General features: G+C 47.5%; 1 protein-coding gene across 1 annotated transcript; it reads left to right on the top strand.

Annotated features, from left to right (window-relative positions):
* Nucleotides 1–5,722: 5,722 nt before the first annotated feature.
* On the top strand, nucleotides 5,723–18,487 carry PEBP1 (phosphatidylethanolamine binding protein 1). Its single transcript, XM_084819759.1, has 4 exons — nucleotides 5,723–5,922; nucleotides 10,604–10,713; nucleotides 14,911–15,011; nucleotides 16,641–18,487. Exons 1-4 carry the CDS (start codon nucleotides 5,788–5,790, stop codon nucleotides 16,856–16,858), a joined length of 564 nt encoding a protein of 187 aa, XP_084675885.1. The 5' UTR covers nucleotides 5,723–5,787; the 3' UTR covers nucleotides 16,859–18,487.
* Nucleotides 18,488–23,386: the final 4,899 nt, after the last annotated feature.

The raw sequence follows: 23,386 nt of genomic DNA, 5'->3' as shown, positions 1-23,386 counted from the left end.
TGAAAACGGGGCACACCCAGGGGTGTTCCAGGGCAGGGAACTCAGAAATGTGTCATCTGAACACCGCTTCCCCCGTTCCGCCTTGCTGGAATGCAGGGCAGGAGAAGTGCGGAGGGGATCATCCCCTCTGCGCTTCTCCTGCCCTGCACTGGATAGGCGGTCGACTATCCCGGTAGGATTGCTTCCTCCATGAATCAGTGTTTAAAATGTTAATTATTGTTTAATGAAAGTACTTTTAAATCCATAGGTGGAAGGAGGCACCTTATTAGAATTTTATTTATTTATTTATTGCATTTATACCCCGCCTTTCTCCCTCTCGCAAGGAACTCAAGGCGGCTTACATTATCCTCCTCCTCACCGTTGTATCCTCACAACAACAACCCTGTGAGGTAGGTTGGGCTGAGAGTCTGTGACTGGCCCAAAGTCACCCAGTGAGCTTCCATGGCCAAGTGGGGACTAGAACCCGGATCTCCCGGCTCCCAGTCCGTCACTCTCACCACTACACTACACTGGCTCTTAGAACAGGTATTCCATCTCTTCCTCATCCTCTCACAAATTGGGGGTGGGGGAGGGAGTAATAGAATCATAGGGTTGGAAGGGGCCTACAAGATGCAGGAAGCCTGATTCCAAGGCAGTCTCCCTTCCAAGTACTAACCAGGGCTGACCCTGCTTAGCTTCTGAGATCAGACAAGATCAGAGATGCCTCTTCCAAGATAGTGCTTGCTACCACTAGAGTGGCAAGATGCAAAAAGACAACCGACTTCCTGCATCTGTAGCAGCTGTGTAGAAGAGGAAATCTCAGCAGATATAGTTTTCATGACAAGTTACACACCCAGGACAGCTATATAATTTTAGACCCTGGACTTAATAGTCTAGTGGTGGTGGTGTCTCATTTAGATGGCCATCTGTATTATTTTAGTTGTGAAGCACAGAACTGACATTTCCCTTCTCCCCTCCCCACCACTCCATGTTTCCCAACTTTTTCGATATTCCCCATAGGTTAGAAAGCAACAAAAACCTGTTTGCCAATCCTGATTAGAAAGAAAGACGCTGAGGGGTTTTGCATTTTCAACTACAGCTGTGCATGAATGGACTCTCAAAATTCTCCAGCCTATTTGTGGGCAGAGAAACTGAGGAGGACAATTTCACCAAATTTCTCCTATGGGAGGAGAAATTCTCCAGCAGGTTTTCACAGACAGGGCTCACCATTGGCAGGAGTTGTAGCACAGCTTGCTTTCTTTCTTTCTTTCTTTCTTTCTTTCTTTCTTTCTTTCTTTCTTTCTTCCTTCCTTCCTTCCTTCCTTCCTTCCAAAGGGTTTTTGGTTTATTATACTACTTCTGTAGGTGGCAACAGCATCCACTGCGTTGAGGCTTCCACGTTTTTGAGGCAGAATTTTGAATTTCTTTTGGTGGTATTTTCGAGCTTACCGAATCACTGCAAGGTGGCGGAAGGGGCTGTGTGCGTTTTCTCTCTCTGTTACACATCTTCCCATGGCTCTGCAGCCTCCCAGGCCTCCTGCACTTTCTGAACTGAAAAAGCCCCATGGGAGGAATGGCCTCCTGAGGTCCTCCTCATGATGGCTTTAACTGAAGGAATCTGATTTGGATTCCTGCATTGAGCAGGGGGTTGGACTCGATGGCTTTGTAGGCCCCTTCCAACCCTACTATTCTATGATTCTATGATTCTCTGAAGTGTGGGAAGCCCAGGAGGCTACAGGCTGCCACAGAGATGACTGCAATGACAGGACACTCACGTGCACTCCACGGCCACCTCACAAGTAAGGTAAGCACAAGAACCCCAAACCCAACCCATGGGAATTTCTCCAAAATTGCTTCTCCTTTGAATGTCTTTTCGAAAGCCATTTCTTTTCCATCAAATTGAACGAGAATGGTCGGGAAAAAATGTGGGAGAAATTTTCAGCACTATTTTCAATTCACTTCGATGATCCATGTCTACAGTCAAAGGCCCCTAACTTTAAACTGTTTTAAGGTGCAGTCCTATACATATTTAGAGAGAGAATAGTCCTACAATTCCCAGCATGCCCCAGCCCGCATGGCTCGCTGGAGAGATGCTGGGAGTTGCAGGACTTTTTTTTCTGTCTAAACATGCATAGGATTGTGCCCTGGTGGACCCTAGCAAGTTTATGTCACCCTAGGTGCTGCTTGCCAAGGCCCCATCTGCTGGATGTTCATGGGGGGGGGTCTATGGGGCCATGAACTTTGGCCCTGAGGTACAGCCCTAGCTGCACCAGGGGAAGCTCAGTGGTAGACCACCTGCTTGGTATGCAGCAGAAGGTACCAGGTTCAATTCCTGGCAGCTCCAGTTAGGACTAGGGAAACTGGAGAGCCGCTGCCAGTCAGTGTTGGCAATACTGGGTTAAATGGACCAGTGCTCTCTGACTCAGTATACCGCCGCTTCCCATGTTCCACCACAGATGACACCTGCTGAAATTCCCCTTTCTATGCAACTGTTAAAAGTGCAGGAGCCTTGTCTTTTTTTCTTTTTTTTTTGCATCTGGTTTCCCTGCCTGTGCACCATGCAGAAACAAAGACAGTGATGGCTTTATTCTTATGCAGATTTAATCTCAACTGGTGGGAGATTCAGGACAGATAAAAGGAAATGGTTCTTCACACAGTGCATAGTTAAGCTATGGAATTCGCTACCACAAGATGTAGTGAGGGCTACCAATTTGGGTGGCTTTAAAAGGGGATTGGACAAATTCATGGAGGAGGAGAAGGCTATCAATAGCTACTAATCAAGATGACTGTATATTACCTGCAACACTGAGGCAGGATGCCTCTGTATACCAGTTGCTGGGGAACACAGGCAGGATTGTGCTGTCGCACTTAGGATGGGGTGCATAGCATCAACATCTGAGTGCCTCCTCCGTGGGAGGGTCGAGGGACGGCAACAAAGGAGAGGGCTTTTTCAGTGGTGGCTCCCCAGCTTTGGAATGGTCTGCCTGGTGCTACCGTCATAATCTTTTCTGCTCCAAATTAAGACTTTCCTCTACCCGTAGACATTTGATAGTCTTGATAGACATTTGACATTTGATGATGGGGCTTCTTAATTTAGGGCGCAATGTTATTTCTGCCATTGATGATCATAAGCTTCCGAACTCAGAGGCTTACAATCATCCAATGTGGAGAAGAAGGTGCAGCAGAGGCAATCTTCACCTCCCTGTTCTCCCGCTCTGCATTTTTGCTAGACGGGTGTTCTAGAGAGGGAGGGAAGGAGGCCTCAAGATAGCTCGTATCCTGGGCTCTCCAGTCCCCTCCCTCCCTGCCCACAGAAACGCCCCCTTTTCCCCCTCTCTGAGATCGTATTTTGGACCTCAGGCAGCCAGAGTGGTTCTTTCCATGCCTGGCTGCAAAGGGGAAGGGGAGAGGGATCTGATCGTGGATTCCCCCTTTCAAGGTCAGAGCCCTGTCTTCGGAGTCCGGAGAATCCCATGGCCCTTCTGACACTGTCTAGGGGCCGGAGGATTGCTCCCCCCACTGCTTTAGTGGGTCTTGGCCTTTTAAATTTTGTTTAGCTGCTTTAAGGCCTGGTGTGCTGTGGTCCATGTGATCAGGAAGAGTCGGACACGACTTAACGACTCAACAACAACAACAACAAATGTTTTAATCCCTGCTGTAAGATGCCTTGAGTCTCTTTTTAGAGAAAAGCATCTAATAAATGTTATGATGATGGTTGATAATAATACAGTAGAGCTGTGAGCAAATGGCCTCTCAAAATTCTCCAGCCTATTTGTGGGCAGAGAAATTGGGGGGACAATTTCACCCAATTTCTCCTAGGGGAGGAGAAATTCTCCAATGGTTTATCACAGACGGGGCTCACTATTGGCAGGGGTTGTAGCACAGCTTCTTTCTTTCTTCCTAAAGGTTTTTGGTTTACTGCACTGCTCCTGCAAGTGGCAACACCATCAACTGTGCTGAGGCTTCCACTTTTCTGAGGCAGAATTTTGAACTTCTTCTGGTGGCATTTTTGAGCTTACCTTATCACTGCAAGGTGGCCGAGGGGGCCGTACGCGTTTTCTCTCTCTATTCCACGTCTTTCCATGGCTCTGCGGCCTCCCAGGCCGCCTGCACGTCCTGAACTGAAAAAGCCCCATGGGAGGAATGGCCTCCTGATGTCTTCCTCATGACGGCTTTAACTGAAGTCTGGGAAGCCCAGGAGGCTACAGGTTGCCACAGAGATGACTATGCAATGACAGGCAGGACATTCATGCACACTCCTCAGCCACCTCACAAGTAAGTTAAGCACAAGAACCCCAACCCCAACCCATGGGAATTTCTCCGAAATTTCTCCTCCTTTGAATGTCTTTTCGAAAGCCTTTTTTTTTTTTTTCCCTATCAAATTGAATGGGAATGGTCAGGAAAAAATGTGGGAGAAATTTTCGGCACAGCACTAAATGCAGGTTGTTCTTGTGGGTTTCTCACAGCCTTCTCACTGTGTCAACAAAATGCTGGACTAACTAGAACTTGGAGCTGTTCCAGCAGGGTTTTTCTTAACTTCTATTAAAGGTGTCCCCAGCCAGTCGTGTCCGACTCTAGGGTGCGGTGCTCATCCCCGTTTCTAAGCCGAAGAGCCAGCGCTGTCCGAAGACGCTTCCGTGGTCATGTGGCTGGCATGACTGAACACCGAGGTGCACGGAACGCTGTTACCTTTCCCGCCGAGGCAGTACCTCTTTATCTACTTGCAATTTCTTGCTTTCGAACTGTTAGGTTGGCAGAAGCTGGGACTGAAGACGGGAGCTCACTCCGTCACGCGGCACTCGGATCTCGAACTGCTGACCTGCTGCCCTTCCGGTCTGCAATTCAGCGTCTTAACTGCTAAGCCACCGCGGCCCTGAAGGAAAGGTTCCTCCTGTGCAAGCACCGAGTCATTGCTGACTCCTAGAGGGACGCCGCTTTCGCTGGCGTTTTCATGGCAGACTATAGCGGGGTGGCTTGCCATTGCCTTCCCCAGTCATGACTACCTTTCCCCCAGCAAGCTGGGTACTCATTTTACCGACCTCGGAAGGATGGAAGGCTGAGTCGACCTGAGCCGGCTACCTGGGACCCAGCTTCTGCTGGGATCGAACTCAGGTCGTGGGGAGAGTTTCGGTTGCAATACTGCCACCTGCCACTCTGCGCCACACGAGGCTCTTAATTTCTATTAATGATTGATAAGGAACTTCTATTAGTGATTGGTTAATACTCATATGATTAATCAACTTCAAGCAGTGCCCCCTTTCGGAGGGGGTGGCGGTTCCCTGCTCTTCCCAGTTCGTGATAAAGCATGATGGAACCAGCAGCCAGCGTGAGAAGATGTAACTTGTACAAAAAGACAGACCGAGAATTACCCCAAAGACCTGCTGGGGCTTAACTCTCCCTGGAAGCCAAGGGGTGGCTTCAACCCAAATACATATTTTTTTTGGGGGGTGGGGGAGTTTGGTTGTGTTTATTGGAGGTTGGTGTGGGCACTCTGCATGCGGTCAGAAGCACTCTCGTTCGTGGGCGCGCCGAAAATTGACTCTGCAACAGAGCCCAGGTTAAGGCGAGCTGCAGAGCCTTTCCAGGACCACCCCTCTTCAGCAAGGGCGAATTCCCCCCGCCCCCACGCCTCCCCCAAAGAGCCAATGAGAGTGAGAAGGACGGGTTCCTCAAGGCCTGATTGCAGGAGGCGCGTGTCACTCGGCAGCGGCGAATTTCCCCGGCCTGGCCCTGCGCGCGCCTCAGTTTCTCGCTAGCTGCAAGCGCGGGCGGCTGCGTGCCTGTGCGTTTGCTTTGCTTTTGCAAAAAATGTCGCTGGATCTAGGCGGCTGGGGGGGCTCGCTGAGCCTCCTGGAGGTGGAGGAGAAGCCGGCGAACCCTTTGCGGGTCTGCTATGGGTCGGTGGAGATCGACGAGCTGGGCAAAGTGCTCACGCCCACCCAGGTACTCCAAATGCGCGCCCTCCCTCCCCGTGCAAACTGCGCGTCTTCCCTGCTTTGCAAAATGCGAGACCCTCCTCGACGCTTTCCCGCAGCGGGGTGCAATGCTTTCCAGCCCCCAACCCCCGCATGCGATATTGGTGGGTGCTTCTGCACGACACGCCCCCCCCCAAATCACGCAATAGGAACACCCCCCCCCCCCCAGATCAGTGCAGTGGAAACAACCCGTCCCCGGGATCGTCATTTTCCGACTGCACGCCCGCGCTTCTGGGAGAGAGACGGCATCTTTGGGTCCCCCCCCCCCCCAATAACATAATTAAAACATTCCGGCATTTGCAAATAAGTCGTGCCGCGGACCACGTACAGACTGCTGTTCCCTCCCCGCCGACGAATGTAGGCATTGGAAGGATGAGGGGAAAGGGATGGCGTGCGTTAGAAAGGGGGGAGGAACTGCGCCCCGACCGTTTTGTGCGCGCTTAGAAATGGGCTCCCTTTCTTTTGCATCCGTCTGACCTCTCCTACAAAAACAGACGGGGGTGTGTGTGTGTTCCTGTGCAGCCCACAGGACGCTAGGGAATTATTATTATTATTATTATTATTAATATTGCTGCTGTTATTATTATTATTAAGAAAGGAGCGCGTTTGCAAAAATCCCGTTACAAATATAACGTCTCCTGAAATAGAGCCTGGGACGTGCAATGGGCGACGCAGGCCCCAATCTGTCCCGCCTCCTTCCATGCCCGGCGGTTGGAGTCCCGGGGAGACGCCTGCCCGATTGGCTTCGAGAAAGGGAGAGACGGTTTGGGTGTAGGAGGCCGAGAGCGCAGCCGCCTATTGCAGCGGACGCAATGCCCCCTTTTGCACTGTGTGTGGGTGGGCCAGACGCCGACGTTCTCCTAATCGCGCATCGTGGAGTTCTGCGCGCCAAGTTTTACTTACTCCTGTGTAAGCGCGCGGGCCCCCGATTCGGATTGGGAACACGGGAGGGGGGGGGTAAACCTTCCCCCCCCACACACACACAAACATACACAGCCATTTCCTTCCAGAAATTAAAATACCAAGAGAGAGGTTTTGTTTTTGCTGCAAAGAAAGGGAGGATACAAGTGCTGGGAATTAATAAAAAAGGGAGCTCCAAAGGCGAGGGGGAAATTGATGCGGGCAAATAGCAGTGGTGCCCCTGGTAAAAAGGAGGAGTCCCCGTTGGAGTTAGTTTTCATTTATTACTTTTCTATACCGCCCGATAGTTTAAGCTCTCTGGGCTTTTTCCAAAGATTGAAAACCTTAAAAATACGTTGCACATAGTTTAAAAATTTGCATACAAACATAAAAGCAGACAACGCGCACGCAGAGACACATATATCTCAACAATTTTAAACAATCAACAATAAGAAAAGCCCAGGACCCGAAAAAAAGCCTCATCATTTGCTGCCACACAATTTAGTATAGCCCTCTTCGTGTGTGTGTGTGTGTGTGTGTGTACAGACAGTGACCAGGACTGTTCTGAGCTGGTCCATTTCTAATAGATTGGAGTTCAGGAGCTAGGCCTGTGGGTTAGATGTGCCCCTTTCATAGACTGGAGAGATGGTTTGGAATTCAGCATGGAGGTTGCTGTCTGCTGGATCTCTCCCCCCCCCCCCCATTCAGTTCCAAGCTATAAACAAGCTTTAGATATGCACAGAGGTGCATATAGGGAATTTTAGTCTCTGGACTTCATGGGTTTCTGGGGATCCCCTTTAGACTGCCATGTGTTTTATACTTCAGTTCTGAAGCAGATGGCTAATCTTTTTTTTCTTCCCCCACTGCCATTCTATGCTTTACAAGTGCTTCTACTGTCCTGATAAGTTAGAGCAAAAAAGGGCAACAAAGATGATCAGGGGACTGGAAACAACGCCCTATGAAGAGAGACTGCAAGGACTGGGCATGTTTAGCCTTGAGAAGAGAAGACTGAGGGGAGATATGACAGCACTCTTCAAGTACTTGAAAGGTTGTCCCAGAGAGGAAGGCCAGGATCTCTTCTTGATCATCCCAGAGTGCAGGACATGGAATAATGGGCTCAAGTTACAGGAAGCCAGATTCCAGCTGAACATCAGGAAAAACTTCCTGACTGTTAGAGCAATACGACAATGGAACCAATTACCTGGGGAGGTGGTGGGCTCTCCCACACTGGAGGCCTTCAAAATGAGGCTGGACAGCCATCTGTCGGGGATGCTCTGACTTGGATTCCTGCATTGAGCAGGGGGTTGGACTCGATGGCCTTGTAGGCCCCTTCCAACCCTATGATTCTATGATTCTAAAACACACACACGCACATGACTGATTACCACCCCTGGTTTAAAAAGAAGAAAATACAGAAATACACTCAGCCCATGCAGTTTTGCTTTTTAAAATCACTTAAATCATAGCACCATCATGACTACAAAAATAAAATGGGGTTTGCTTCTGCTGCCCTGGTGCTAAACACCTTTAGGGCAGAACCCTGTGCATGTTCAGACGGATCTTTTTCTGTCTAAACACGCATAGGATTGAGCCCTTAACTGGGACTAACTACCATTGTGTTGTAGAACAGGATAATATATATTTAAAATAAAATGAACTGAGCATCTGTAACCATGTACATGCCCAGATGGCTGCCTCTGACTATAAAATCTTAAAAAAATAAAATGAGGAAGGATGCTGTGACAGGCAGGATCAGCACCAGTGAGCCCAGCACGGGTGCGGACACAGGGCCTGTTTACCGCTGTCCCCATCACCTGCCACTCTCTGGGTGGTTATTTGAGGGGTAAAGGATTTCGGCCCCAAGATCCAACCCTGGTGGTGCTGTTGGATATGCATTTGCCTGCATCAAATTCATCTCACCCAACACTCATACATGATTGCCTTCCTTTGTAAGTAATCAAGGCAGCAAACCAACTGCAAATCCCCCTTCTCCGTCTTGACATTGAAGGCCTTCTCCTGTGAAACCATTATGGTGGCGTACTGGCTGCTACCTTGAAGCCTGTCCATAACCTTCTAAGAAATGTCCTCGGCCCAGATAATAAATTGCAAAGATAAGGCTGCGACATTGACAAGGAACATTTTGCATCAGTTATTCATTCCTGGTCAGTTACACTGTTTGGGAAATTGGCACCCTGCTGCAGGCCTCTGTTAGGAGACCTGACAGGAAAGACAGTATATAAGTCTTGTATGATATTATGCTGCCAACAAGTGTGTGGAACCTGATGCAGGAATCCGTAAAGCACCAGCAACTAACCCAGCAGGCTGCAGTAGAGGTTGATGAGAAGTGGGGCCATTCCACCAGCCCTGCCAAAAGACCATTTGCTTTTTTCCCTCTTCCCCCCCACCCCTTTTCCCTTTGTGTTATGCCTTTGTAGATTGTAAGCATGTGGGCAGGAACTGTCTTGTTTGATTAATTATTTTAAAATTATTTGATTGAGTTTTAATTGCATGTTTTCAATGTAATTAATGGGTATATAAAATACTACAACTTTTTCAATTAACAAATGCATACACTACATAGGAAATCCAGTTACAGTTAACAGGAATCACAGGAGTTTCAAACCTGCTCCAGGAGGTGTTTTGGCAGAAGAGTAGGTTAAAAATGGCTTCAGTTATTAAGGTTCAACAGACAGCACAGCTGCTAGTGTCCAGGTTTGCAGAGTCTTGTAAATAAATTACTAGCTTGCAAACATTTTTGCTAGCCTGCTACAAGAATAGTAACCTGTGTCTCTGTGCTAACCATGGGGGAGGAGAAGTCCTCTCTTTTGCAGCCAGCGTGGAAACACAGGCTACAAGTGGTCTTCGAAGGCTAGTTTTTAAAAACCCATGGAGTGGCAGGGAATGGAGTGATCCATCTCTTCTCCATCGGCCTACTGCACTTCTATAATGGGCATGGAGGAAGAGACTGTCCTTCCTCTGCAGCTGGCACAGAAACTAAGCAGGCTGGTGGAGGAGGGGCAAAGCAGTGCATAGAATTGCCTGCATGGAATTCTCGCTCGCCTGTAGCGACCAGGAGAGCTGTTAAATACAAGGCTGTGTTTGCATCAAAAGAAGACAGAGGATAGCCTCTGGCACAGAAAGCAGAGCTGTATTTTTCCATTTTTCACCACAGTGAAAAAATGGCTTCATTGTGGCTACTTAAGGCTTAAATGGATTTAAGAGCAAATTTAAATTTTGAAGCGGGGCAGTGGGCTGTTGTCACACTTCTGCTCTTCCAACATTTGTAGAAGTGCAGCTGGGCATATTGCCAACAGACTGCATTTGTCAAAACGCTGGACCAAACCGGGACCGTTGCTGTTCTGTGGAAATAAGTAAGTTAGGGTGCAATCCTATGCATGTTTAGACAGAAAAAAAGTCTGTGCTGGCTGGAGAACGCTAGGAGTTGTAGGACTTTTTTTTTCTGTCTAAACATGCATAGGATTGCGCTCTTACAGTGCAAGCCTATGTATGTCTACTCCTAGTGTTTTTCTCTGCACGCATATGAATTGATGGAAAAAAACTTTACCTCTTCATCTTTTAAATTTCTGCTCCTCAGGCAGCTGCTGAAGGCACAGGTGCTGTGCTGGCTGAAAAAGTTGGTATTCTAGTTGGTGAAGACATGTTTTTCTCTTGTAGATGGATGATAGTGAGTGCTCTGGTGTTCTTTTTTTCTGGATTATGACGGATGTCTTGCAATTTTGCTTTGGCAGGTTAAGAATCGCCCAACAAACATTGAGTGGGATGACTGCGACCCCGAGAAACTCTACACCTTGGTTCTTACTGATCCTGATGCACCTAGCAGGAAAAACCCAAAGTTCAGGTGAGAGGAGCAGGGACAGTTTGAATCATATACAGTAGGGCTTCGCTTGGACCTTGTACATGGATCCCTCGCTTCGCTTCAGATGCTGATTTGGACCTTCTGAAGCGGCTCCACTTCGCTTTGGGCCAATTCGGACCCCATCCACTTCACCCTGGATCCGAATCGGAAGCGAGATTAGGACATCGAAATTGACGTTTTCCCATTGACTTGCATGGGAAACCACAAACAGCCATAGCTTTTTCTGTTTTAATTATAAATACATGAAATTTGGGGGACTCTCAGGTCCAAATGGAGGGGAGTCCATGTGCCAAATTTCCGACAGTTCTGCCCTGTAGTTTTTGTGCTAGGTGCAGCTGCAATTTGATTTTTTCAACAAAAACTCTCAAAGCAAAGAGCTAGCCTGTCGTTTTAAAACAGTAGTCATACCTGATGGGGCACATGACATTGTATACCATTATAGTTGTGTCACAGTTCACATTTTCTGATGTCACCGATCTAGCGGTATATCTTCTGTTTCACCACTGTGTCAACGTAATATATTCTCTAATGCGTTTTACTGTTCTCGTTCTCTGTGTTAAGATTTTTTTTTCTCAGCCACTATGTGGGACAGCCAACAGCAGGGGAGTCAGTGTGAGTGACTGCTGTCGACTGCTCAACAAAGGATTTTGTTAAATCCCTTCCTTCTGTCCTCCATAGGGCTATTAGGATTGTATTTAATCTGGTCCGCATTTTCAGGTCCACCCTTCCATTGTTAAATCCCTGGGGTCAGGCTTGCCTGTGCCTGCCTTTTCAAGGAGGGATGGAAATCTCATTGAAAGCAAATTGCCTTTACGGTTTCTTTCTGATTTGGAGGCAGTGGAGGCTGCCCTTCCGAGTCACGCATGAGTGCCTTATCTAAACCAGCTCCTTAAAAAAAAAAAAAAAAAACTTTTAAAAATGACCATGCCAAGCTCAGCATGATGAATGTATTCAGGGAGGGGAAAAGGCACTTTAAAATAGCCCCCCCATCCATCAAACCGTTGAGCAAAAGGGAGAAGAAGCAGGCAAGGGTTCAGGATGACAACCCTCCTCTCATAGATAAAAACCACACTGGCGTCAAGGGGAGGGGGAGGTTCCAAGTAAATGGGGATGTGGGATCTTAAGGCTGCTACTCTAATCAGACTATAGTGCACTCCTATGCAAGCCTACTCAGAAGCAAGCCCCACTGAATTCAATGGCACTTACTCCTAGGAAAGTAACGGGTCAGGTGTATTTATGAAGCCACGCACAGTTTCAATATGATCTACAAGTCACTTCAGCCGAACTCCCTCTTTTAATGTTGATTGGCATCCTGTTGCAGTTAGAACTGACACTGGATTCTAAACACTTTGAGGACTGGAGCTGTAAAGCACAAGGTTTGTTGAGAAAGACAAGACCTTCCTGCGCTCTCACAAAAAAGAAGATAGCCTTACAGCCAAAGTGTTTACTCAGAAGCAAGCATGGCTGTGTTCAGTGGGATCTCAGAGAAGCATTGGGAATGGTTAACTAATTTGCAGCTCAAGTCTGTGCATGTCTACTCATAGGTAAGTCCTACTGATGTCAATGACAGTTACTCTCAGGTAACTGTACATAAGATTAAAGGCAAGAATGCTATCAATGGGCACTCTCCCTCTGCAGACAACCTCCCAGGAAACTTTCTGGAATATCCATGAGAGGAAATGGAGTCCTTTTATGGAATTCCAGGAAGTTCGCTAACGTGGAAGACGTTACAGCAGACTAGGATTTAAATTGAAAAAAAGAACACCCATACCGGTAAGCCCAACACTACGCGTGCGCACACACACAGTCGTACTAAATTTATAAGGAAGTTGCTGCTTTGGTAAACAAAATGTTTAAAAGCTGAGGAAATCACAGACCAATCCAGACGAATTAGAGTCTGTTTTGGATTTCTCCAGCATCCGTAAGCAGGCTCTCAGAAGCCTCAAGGTAGTGTTAAGATTACTCAGTAGATTCAAATGTGCTTTGCAATACCGGGATAAAACAGTGAAAATAACATTAGAGAAGACTCTGTATGCTCCTGGACATTAAAATGCAAAAAGGATTTAGAGTTACGGTGATGTTTTCCTAATATTATTTCTGGAGGTGCAGCTTGACCCTAAGACCCAGGGAGGAAAAACAAACTAAGTACTAAATGTTTGGTTTTTAAAATAACCTATAAGAGAAGAAATAGAATGGGAAGGAAGCAGACGAACACACACCTCTAGCCAAATAACATTCAGACAGAGTCCTCTCCAGTAACACCACCTCTCTCAAAATGGGCAAATGGAGGCTGATCTCTCCAATAAGTTACCTCCAGTATTCCTCCCGCCCCTTCCTCCACTACTGTCACTGATCGGAGTGGGTTACATTCAGCCCTAATTTGGCAATTAGAGTTGCCAATTGCCAAAGCTCACTCCCTCCTCCACCTCCGCCTCCTCTCCCCTTCCCCCCTCCCTCCTGCTGTTTTGCCCCGACCTCTCTGAAGTTGGCACCAGCCAGTCCAGGCTGCTCAGAAGGCATCAAAAGAGCTATGAATCTCCAAGGTGGACCAGGTGCCTCGTCAGTGAGCCGCTTCGGGGCGCTTCGGTGCTGTTCTGATCTGCCTTGTATCATGACGAGGCACCTCTCAATCAGCCCGCTTCGCCTCATTATTTGGGCTTTGGCCCGAGGCAGCGCACAGCCCTAATATGCAGTGGTCCATGCTGTGTTTAGTCCAGAAGGCAAATCGGGTATTACAAGAAAGAAATGTGGCAGTGACCTTGTGACCAATGGCATGAGCTGATCTTCCCTGTCCATTCTGTCACGGTTTCATGGGTTTGTTCGGCCCTGTAGTTGTATTCTGATTTTTAACTTTCACATTTGATTTAGTAATTTTTAAATTTTAGAGTTGGCACGTTGAGTAACTTGGCACTGTTTTCAGTTGGCACGATTGCATCAAGACTTGCTCTTTGCACTAATTTAAATCGATGAGCATATATGCCGGGGTGCATCGGAGAAGAAGAATTCTGTGTGTGCAGTGCTATAGATTAGCCTATCCCAACCTGGTGCCCTCCAGATATTTTGGACTACATCTCCCAGGATTCCTTACCATTGGCATAGTCCTCAATGGGTTATTTTGATTCTTTCTTTCTTTCTTTCTTTCTTTCTTTCTTTCTTTCTTTCTTTCTATGCTGCCCAATAGCTGAAGCACTCTGGGCAGTTCACAACAATTAAGACCACAAAATACAGCATAAAATACAATATAAAATGTCAAAGTTCAAAACTACTGTATAAAAGTACAAACCAAAATACAATCTAGCAGCAGTGCAAACATTTAAAAATATAATAACAGATTTAAAACAATAGAACTAAAAGACTAAGGTAGAAATCTGATGATCCTTAGATAGCATCTGTGGGCCATAGGATTTTTCCGATTTCTGGATCCAAGGTCAGAGACAATGCTCTAACATTGCAGCCAGGAGTCCGAACTCCCCAACCCCTCCCTCTTGCAGCCACCGCAGAGAGAACCATGCCAGATGCCTCCCCAAGGTTGCAAAAGGGTCCTTGGAGAGGAGAGAAAGGGGTAGTTTTAGGGGAGAGGAGGGGACTGGGGAGGCCGGCTTACAAAGAATTTTCCGCCCTCCCCAGTCTCCTTCCCTCCCGCTCATCAGAGCCCCAGCTAGATGGGCAAAAAAGCCTGTCTAGCAAAAATGCAAAGCGGGGGGAGTGTGGTGGAGCACCGAGTTCAGAGGCTGAAGGGCATCTGGATAGGATTGCATGCTAAAAGACTAAAAGGCCTGGGAAAATAGAAAGGTCTTCACCTGATCCCAGAAAGAGCACAATTTAGGTGCCAGGTGAGCCTTTCTGGGAAGCTCATTCCACAACTGGGGTGCCACCTCACAAAAGGCCTTGTTCTTGGTAGTCACCCGCCTCATTTCCTTTGGCGGGATTTTTGTGAGTTCCCTCTCTAAGGAGTCCTGTCTCTCCCCCTCCCCCCTCCCCAGGTGTTTGTATTTCTGCAAGTTTGGGGGTTTCTACAAGCCTGCTGACATCTCCCTGGAGAGCCAGGTTCCAAGGTTGCCGTTGGTCAAAGCTGACCCTGGCATGACTTTGCCTAAGCTGGCATTTTCTAATTCTCAGTGTTGCTACAAGATTTAGTTTAGGGAAGCTGAGACGTACCCTCTTCTCTTTCTTTATTAGGGAATGGCACCACTTCCTGGTGACCAACATGAAGGGCAACGATATCAGCAGCGGATGCGTCTTGTCGGACTACGTTGGATCTGGGCCTCCTAAAGGAACAGGTAACCAACCTGGTAGAGGCCCTGATGGAGCTTCTTTCGCTGTGGGCCTCGTCGCTGGCTCCACTGCTTTGTGGGGTGTTTGTTGACTCACTGATTCAGTTTAGTGGCCCCTCGCAGGCAAAAACCAGGCCTGTCAATCACAGAGGGTGGGGAGTGATTGCCCTGGGGGGGCCAAAAGAAAAAGGATTGGTAAAGTGGAACAAATCTGTTTCAGCGGTCTGCACAGTTGCTGTAACTCTGTGCCTCTGAATGAGGTGATAAAATAAATCACCGGTGTCTGTAGCAGGCCTAACAACAATTTATTAATTGGATCCCGTGGTAAAAGCTGGAACGGCGCAGCTATGCATTAGCAGCGTGGTTCTGTGTTCGTGCCCTTTATTTTTATTATTAGTACTACATTTATAGGGGCCGCGGTGGCTTAGTGGTTAAGACGCTGAATTGCAGACCGGAAGGTCGGCAGGACAGCAGTTCGAGACCCGAGTGCTGCGTGACGGAGTGAGCTCCCGTCTTCAGTCCCAGCTTCTGCCAGCCTAGCAGTTAGAAAGCAAGGAATTGCAAGTAGATAAAGAGGTACCGCTTCGGCAGGAAAGGTAACAACGTTCCGTGCACCTCGGTGTTCAGTCATGCCGGCCACATGGCCACGGAAACGTCTTCGGACAGCGCTGGCTCTTCGGCTTAGAAACGGGGATGAGCACCACACCCTAGAGTCGGACACGACTGGCTGGGGACACCTTTACCTTTTTACTACATTTATATCCCTCCATTTTTCCTTTTGGAAGGAACCCAAGGCGGCTTACATGATCCTCCCCATTTTTTCCTCACAGCAGCCTTGTGGTGTAGGTTTTTTTATGGAAAGAAAAAAAGACAGAAGAAGGGGTGGGGAAATACAGAAGGGTTACGAGTTTGTTTATTTATTATTCCATTTATATCCTGCCTTTTTTCATCTGGCAATGAACCCAAGGAGGCTTACATGACCCTTCTCCTCACGTTTTATCCTCACAGCAACCCTGTGAGGTAGGTTAGGCTGAGAGTCAGTGACTGGCCCAAAGTCACCCAGCGAGCTTCATGGCCCGAGTGGGGATTAGAACCCGGATCTCCCGAGTCCCAGCCCAAAACTCTGACCACTACACCACGCTGGGTGTCTAAAGTGCTTTGACTTCGTACACTACAGAGTTGTATGCTGTACAGCAGGGATCCAGAACGTTAGGCCCAGGGGCCAAATTTGGCCCTCTGGGGTTTGCCAGATGACCGTGCCCCCTTCCCAGTGTCCCCTAGCTTTCCTGACCAATGATCATTGGGTGGTTTCTCGGGGTGTATGGGCGAGAGTGTTCTGCACCCCTCGCTCACACGGCTCCTTTGCCGTTACGAACGGGCCGCCGCCACCACTCTCTCCCTCTGCAGTCGTGCGGTTTTAATGCCTAGAACTGCTTGGCCCTTTCTCGGGAGGCTGCACTGAGGGTGATTCCTGCAGCCCCATCGATGCGCGTGGCACTTTGCGGAGTACAAGAGGGCAGGTCCCTGCCTGGAGGCGCTTCCAGTCTGAAAAGGTCAACACAGGGGAGGCTGCAGAGGAAAGTTCTCGACGGCTTCCCTCCGAACCTGTGCCTGCTTCTTTCTTGCACACTTCAGGGCTCCATCGCTACGTCTGGCTGGTCTACGAGCAGCCTCAGCAACTCAACTGCAACGAGCCCGTCCTCTGCAACCGCTCCGGGGACAAACGCGGCAGCTTCCACGTGGCGGCTTTCCGCAAGAAGTACAAGCTGGCGGGCCCCGTGGCCGGCACGTGCTACCAGGCCGAGTGGGACGACTACGTGCCGAAACTCTACGAGCAATTGTCTGGGAAGTAAAACCAGCCTTTTTGTCCTGGTCTGACCCCTTCTCTTAGAACGCCCCCTGTAGTGTTAAGTAAGTTGCTTGAACCCGGAGCTGTTCCTGATGCTCACATGGGGACAGATCCTGTACACTGGGTAACTGCTTGGCTGTACCGTTTTATTGGAAGCAGAGCCAATCCCCAGATGTAGTAATTTAATTTGTTAGAGAAAGGTAGGGTCGCAGCAAATTTTTTTCCTGTCCTTTCACGGCTCCATTCACAGGCCATGAAAGTATAGGGTGGCAAGTTGGCTCTTTTTGGGGTGGGGTGAATTTGAGGGGGGCCCTGAAATTCACTGGTTCTCCCCAAGGCTCATCTATGCTGCTGATCTGTTGAAATCCTCATAGCATTGGAAGGATGCTATCTATGTTAAACATGGCAGGCAGCAGCATTGAGGTGAACGGGGAATGACAGTGAGCTTGGCACCCCATTATTGAAATTTGCCTTCACCCCACCCACCAAAAAGCAAAAGAGGGGAGGCAGTTTCTCTCCCCCCCCCCTTCAAATCTTGCATCCCCCCACAAAATTTGAGTCAAACGTCCAAATCTCGAACGTTACCGGAAGCCATTGATTTTCGTACAGCTCCAAATTTGCAATAAGCACTAAAATAGCGATTGGAGGGAGTAGAGTTTTGTTAGACAAGAGTCACAGGATGTCCCCATTTTTTTTTTCAATGATGTGCTAAACTATGATTGTGGGCCCTTTATTTGGGGAAAAAAGTATCCCTCGAAACCAGTGATTTCAAAGGAAACCCCAGTTCGTTGAAATGCTGGCTCATTTGTTGTCTTTTCCACTGCAAATCTGCTTCCCCCATAACTGGCTGTCATAACTGCCATATAACACACATGGATACTACAACTATTCCCAGGACATCCAGGTCGCTGATGCTAGCTGGCACAGGATAAACCCTTGTGTTCTAGCCTACCCTTGTGGCACAACCATTGTTACGTTACCAATGAAATGTGGAGGCCAGCCACAGGGGGAAAGAATTTAATGATAGCAGCCATACCTATGGGCAACATCGGCCCAAAGTTCCAAGTGTTGGGATCATAATGTAATCTTAGCACTCCTACATTTGGTCCTCCCTTTACCTGCCTGCAGCATCACTGAGGACATCGGCGTCTTTGTCATCCAAGATAGATGGTTTTCCATGGTATGTGATTAAAGAGATACCGTCTCCCAGGACAGCTCCATCGCCCATGCTTATGTTGACATCCTATTAAACAGAGATGGGGCTGCTGTTTAAAAATACTCCCCTCTGACCATTGGTTCCAGCTCTGTTTTCTTCTTTTGTTGTCTCAGCAGGACTTCAAAGTTCTCTTGACCTTTTAGGAGTCTTAGAAAGCCATCTGTGGGGTTTATTTTTTTGTCAGTGTTGGGTTTCTTTCCCCCCTGCTGTCTCGTGTTGTCAGTATTACATCTGGAGTAGTATTAGATTACTCCCCCCCCCCCCCCGTGTTGTTCTTAGACAGGCCTTTTGACGTTCTTGGAAACCTTCAAACTTGATACGCAAAGGGTTACTTGCGCTGTTGCCCTCTATTGATGACGGGGTTTCTGCAGATGCTCTGCTGATTTTTGGAATGTTCAATTAAAAGCTTGGAATCGAGGCTGGTGTTTTGCTTTTTATTGCTGTTTCCTCCATAGGATTGTAGATGTGGAAGAGTCCTTGTAGGCGAATCCAGTGTAACCCCCTGCTCAGTTCAGCACATCTAACCAATCTAGAGCATCCTGTAGATTGCTCTCCAGCTTCCGCCTGAGGACATCCAGCAAGGAAGAGCCCACTACCTCTCTAAGTAATTGGTCCCATTGCCAAACTGCTCTTGCAGTTGAGAACGTTCTCCTAAGGTTCAGCCGAAATCTACGCCCTGTGATTTAAGCCCATCAGGCCTAGCACCTGGAGAAGGCATCTGGAAAAGGGCCTTGGCAGAAGTGCTCATGGCACAGGGAGATTGGGAGAGGAAGAGATGTTTCCCCTGCACAGGAAAACCCGATACTTTGAATAAATAAAATATTCCTTGAAAACATTTTGCGTATCTCTCCTCTAGCTGTCAGGTGCGAGTGAAACTCTGCTGCAGACAGAAAAAGCATTCCGATGTCAAAAAGATTTTAGCTGGTTGGTTTACAGCACCGTCTGGGTGTATGTTGTTTTATGGAATTTCATAAGCAATAAAGCTAGGTTTCTGTTCCCAAGCAGCTTACGATTTAAGCCATCGACTGATGGATTTGTGCGTGGCGTGTGATAGATTGTGTTAGATCTCACAGAACTCTTTATTTCCTCGCAAAACACAGAGCGAGGCACTGAGAGGATATCATTTATCGATGCCGGACATCTTCAAAGCCACTTTAAATAATATATTATGTGGCAAGCAGTGTCAGTGTGGTAGAGCTGAGAAGCTCTTTCACTAAAAAACAGCAGTTGAGCGGGGGTCCTGTTAAAATTAGCTTCAGCATAATCACCTGCAACGTTTCGACCATCTAAGAACAACAGCACAAGTAGTGTTTAATGAAGTGATCTGGAATTTGTCTTCTTCAAATCCTATATATTAATAGCAAAATTCTTCGAGTGCGTATCCTTATGTAGCCAAAATGGTTATACTGCATAGGGGCTCTCCATGCTGCAAAACTTTGTTGCATGCCCCACACATGTATGAGTTAAGATACAAAAATAGAACGAGAAGCTGGAGATGGAGGAGAGTGACACAAATGAAACATTCAAAGGCTTCCTCTTCTAGAATATCCCTCACCCTTGAACTGTTAAGAATGTGCAAGGGTACTTGCCTTTTATGAGCCATTTGCTGATTGCATAATAGTTAACAGTAGCCTTGGTGCCCGCTGTAGAGAGAAAAAAGGCGTAGAGTAATTCACACCATTTAGTTTCTGGGTTTATGGGGACTTTCCACGGATCTGGCAGACGTCAATGTGTCTGCATTCAAGTGGTGGTCATCAAACATTCCACTTCTTCCCCTCTGCGATATAGTGATAATAAATGGTGCTGTGCCCAAAATGTCCTCCATGTTTTTTCTGGCCATTCGTATTGAAATTGATAGAAAAATTGCTTTCGAAAAGAAAGTCAAAGAGATTTCAGAGAAATTCTCATGGGTTGGGTGCTTCCCTTACTTATGAGGTGGCTGAGGAGTGCCTTGTCTTCCATTGTACCATCATCTTTCTGTACCTGCGTTAGAGACAAGATGTATCCACAATCCCCCCCCCCCGAAATGTAACATTTGGAAGATCCTGGGGAAGGTGCTGAACCCTAAAGAATGGGTTCATTCTTCCTAGAACTGAGGAACGTCCTGGAATTCTTCCATTTTTCCTGGCAATCTCCTGAGTTTTTTCTTATCCCCTTAGAAATGGTCACTTTACAGAATTTCTCCAAATTTTCTTCCCCATTTTTGGGTGGGGTTTGTCTTACCTGTCTCCCCACTCCCTGCCTCCCACACAATGCCCCAGAATGATGCTAGGTATGGGGTATTATGGAGAATGCAAAATGGGGCCAGGCTGCCGATACAGTTGCTGCTGCAGGGGCAGTGCAGAAAGTAAATACCCTTCAGAAAAAAGGTGCTACAACCCTTGCCGGTGGCGAGCCCTACCTGTGAGAAATCGTGGGAGATTTTCTCCTCCCACTGGAGAAATTGGGTGAAATCCCCCTCCCCTTTCTCTACTCAAAAATAGGGTGGAAAATTTCAAAAGGCTATTTGTGTACAGCTCTAATAATAACACTTTATATAATACTTTACATGGTTGTCATAAGATCCTCAAATTAGGCATGATACAGAGAAAGTGAACAGAGATTTTCTTCCTCTGCGCCCCCACCCCCCTTGTAACAGAACTTGGGATCATTCCATAAAATTGACTTTAAAATTGGGATCATTCCATAAAATTGGGATCATTCCATAAAATTGACTGGAATTGAGCACAGATGAAAAACGTGCTTCAGACAATGTATTCCCTTACAGCATTCACTGTCACAAGATGTGATAGGCACGGGCTTTCATAGCTTAAAAAGAGGAGTAGGCGAGAGGAGGTCTCTCAATGGCTATTAGCCAAAATGGCATTTCCAGGATCAAAGAGAGTGTACCTGTGAATACCAGGTGCTGTGAGGAGTGGGGTGGAAAGGCAACAAGGAAGGGCCGTTGCCATCATGTTAGGGTGGCCATGCATCCTACTTTATAGAAGATAGTCCTCTATTGAACGGACCCCTTATTATTGAAGGGCTGTTTGGTTCATGTCTGATTTAAAGATAATCTTAAGAAGGGAGAGGGCGAAAGGGGCTTGAAGTTGCCCATCCACAGTACCTGGACAGCAAGCGCATTGGTCACCTGGTCCCAGTCTCCCACACTATGCTGAGAAATACTGCATTTCTATTGGAATTTTAGTAATTTTTAGTTCTTATTGTCATAAGAACAAAAAAAGCCATGCTGGATCAGAGCAAGGTCCATCTAGTCCAGCATTGTTTTCACACAGCGGCCAAACTCACAAGCAGGACAGGAGTGCAACAGCACCCTCCCACCCATGTTCCCCAGCATCTGGTGCGCATAAGCAATACTGCCTCTGATACTGGAGGTAGCATATAGCCATCAGGACTAGTAGCCATAGATAGCCTTCTCCATAAATGGGGTGCACGGAAGGAGCCTCCTCGGAGATTGTTGCACAATCGGGCGTACCCTGGTAACGGTGCATTGCGCCGGCTAATCCTTCTACCACCTGATCGAACCGCAGCTCGGCGGTGTGGCAGTGGCTACATTTTGGCAGAGTGGAGTTTGGTCTGGACACGACACGACGACGTCCTCCATAAATGTATCCAATCCCTTTTTAAAGCCATCCAAATTGGTGGCCATCTTGTGGTAGCAAATCCCATAGTTATGTGCTGTATGAAGAAGTAAATTGTCAGTTTGCTCCTGCTAGGGCCAAGGAGATGCTGGATTCTGCCAGCTCTCAAGATGGACCAAGACGGATGTCACCTGTGTACAGGGCTAGCCCTGCAGTTGGGCAGAGCGAGGCAGTCACCTTATGGAGTGGGCAGCAAATACGAGCTCCGATTAGGCCATCCAATTAGCAACTATTTCTAAATTTGCAGCTGTATATATAAATTACCAAATGTAAACATTATGCAAATCTGTGCTCTCTTTTTTGTTGTAGTTAATAGGTAAGAACTCAGTCTACTTGTTCCCACCCCTTCTATCCATCCTGTTAATATAGGTGTATTAATAGTGGACTACACTGCAGGGTTATCACAAGCTGGGTTATCAGCCTCCGCCGCTCTGCAATATGGTGATGATAACAGACAGTTTATTTTTCCACTTTTAACATGGGAAGCATTTGAAAGGCAATTCAACAACAACAACAAAACTAATAATTGACATTTGACTTTTTCCAGCACGCAGAGGTCTGTGTTTGCAAGTGCAAGAACTTCTATCTTTGTTTCTATTTTTTAATGTATGCATACATTGACTGGAGAGGACGACCTTGGCAAACCGTTGCAAGAATAAACTGCCCCCCCCCCCCCCATCCCCGCGGAGCCATTGCTACCACTCTAAACCATGCTTCAAAAATAACCAGGAAATCCTGTCTACAGACGAAAGCAAAGACCGGGCAATCTTGAACTCTATAATATGATACGAGGCTCTCAGAGCTTCCGGAAAGCGCTGGAAGGACAAAGTGTAAGGAGGCCACAGAGATATAAAAAGGAGAGAGAGATGCATCTCATTGCGTACTTGTAATAAACACGTGGACCCATAGCGTCAAACGGAGCTAGGACGTTTTATCTCTCGACAAGTTCATTGCCACCCTGTCACTGGCTTTAAAGTGGCCATTCTGGAGCAAAGAAGCTTCAAAGGGAGATTAGAGCGAGAGACTGCCGAGTTAGAATTCATCAACACGTTTAATTCTATCCCCAGAGGCCTGAATCAGGATAATGGTTCTACGTTAATTGGATTATGTAGAGCCAGGATGTTTGTGCTATGGGCAACAGATGCATGTTTGTGCTATGGGCAACAGATGCATGTTTGTGCTATGGGCAACAGATGCACTGTGAATGGCCACACGTGACTATCACGTTCTGCATTGAATGGTCTTCTGATCTCACTGTGTACAATCCCCCCACCCTCCAGCGGAGGCTGGTGGCTCTGATTTCGGTGGGGCTGTGCATCCATTCTGGGTTTCAGCCAGAAACACCCAGAACCCTAAGGAGCTATCCAAGGCACCGAATCCTAGCCCCCAAATAGGCTCCGCACCTTGGATAGCTCCTTTAGAGTTCTGGCTGGTTCGGACTGAAACCCAGAATGGATTCACAGCCCCACTGAAATCGGAGCCACCAGCCTCCGCTACCATGTACTATATATACACCTGAACTCTCCAGAATTCTCCGTGCGCCCCACTGAAATGGGCTGCCTTTATTACGCCTCGAAGGTGCCGCAAAACGCCTTGCTTTTGCTGCAGTAGACGAATGGGGCTACCCACCGGGAAAATGGTTGCTCTGTCATTTTCATAGCTCTACCTGCACAGG

The sequence above is a fragment of the Heloderma suspectum genome, chromosome 13 (assembly GCF_057233095.1).
Source record: "Heloderma suspectum isolate Gila_16-S chromosome 13, 16-S_ref, whole genome shotgun sequence".
NCBI classification, from domain to species: domain Eukaryota; kingdom Metazoa; phylum Chordata; class Lepidosauria; order Squamata; family Helodermatidae; genus Heloderma; species Heloderma suspectum.
This window is presented reverse-complemented; position numbering and strand designations above follow the sequence as displayed.

Coding starts and splice junctions, on each gene's coding strand:
- PEBP1 (XM_084819759.1), top strand. CDS start 5,788: ATGTCGCTGGATCTAGGCGGCTGGGGGGGCTCGCTGAGCCTCCTGGAG. Junction 5,923..10,603: donor AAGTGCTCACGCCCACCCAG/GTACTCCAAATG, acceptor TTGCTTTGGCAG/GTTAAGAATCGCCCAACAAA. Junction 15,012..16,640: donor TGGGCCTCCTAAAGGAACAG/GTAACCAACCTG, acceptor TGCACACTTCAG/GGCTCCATCGCTACGTCTGG.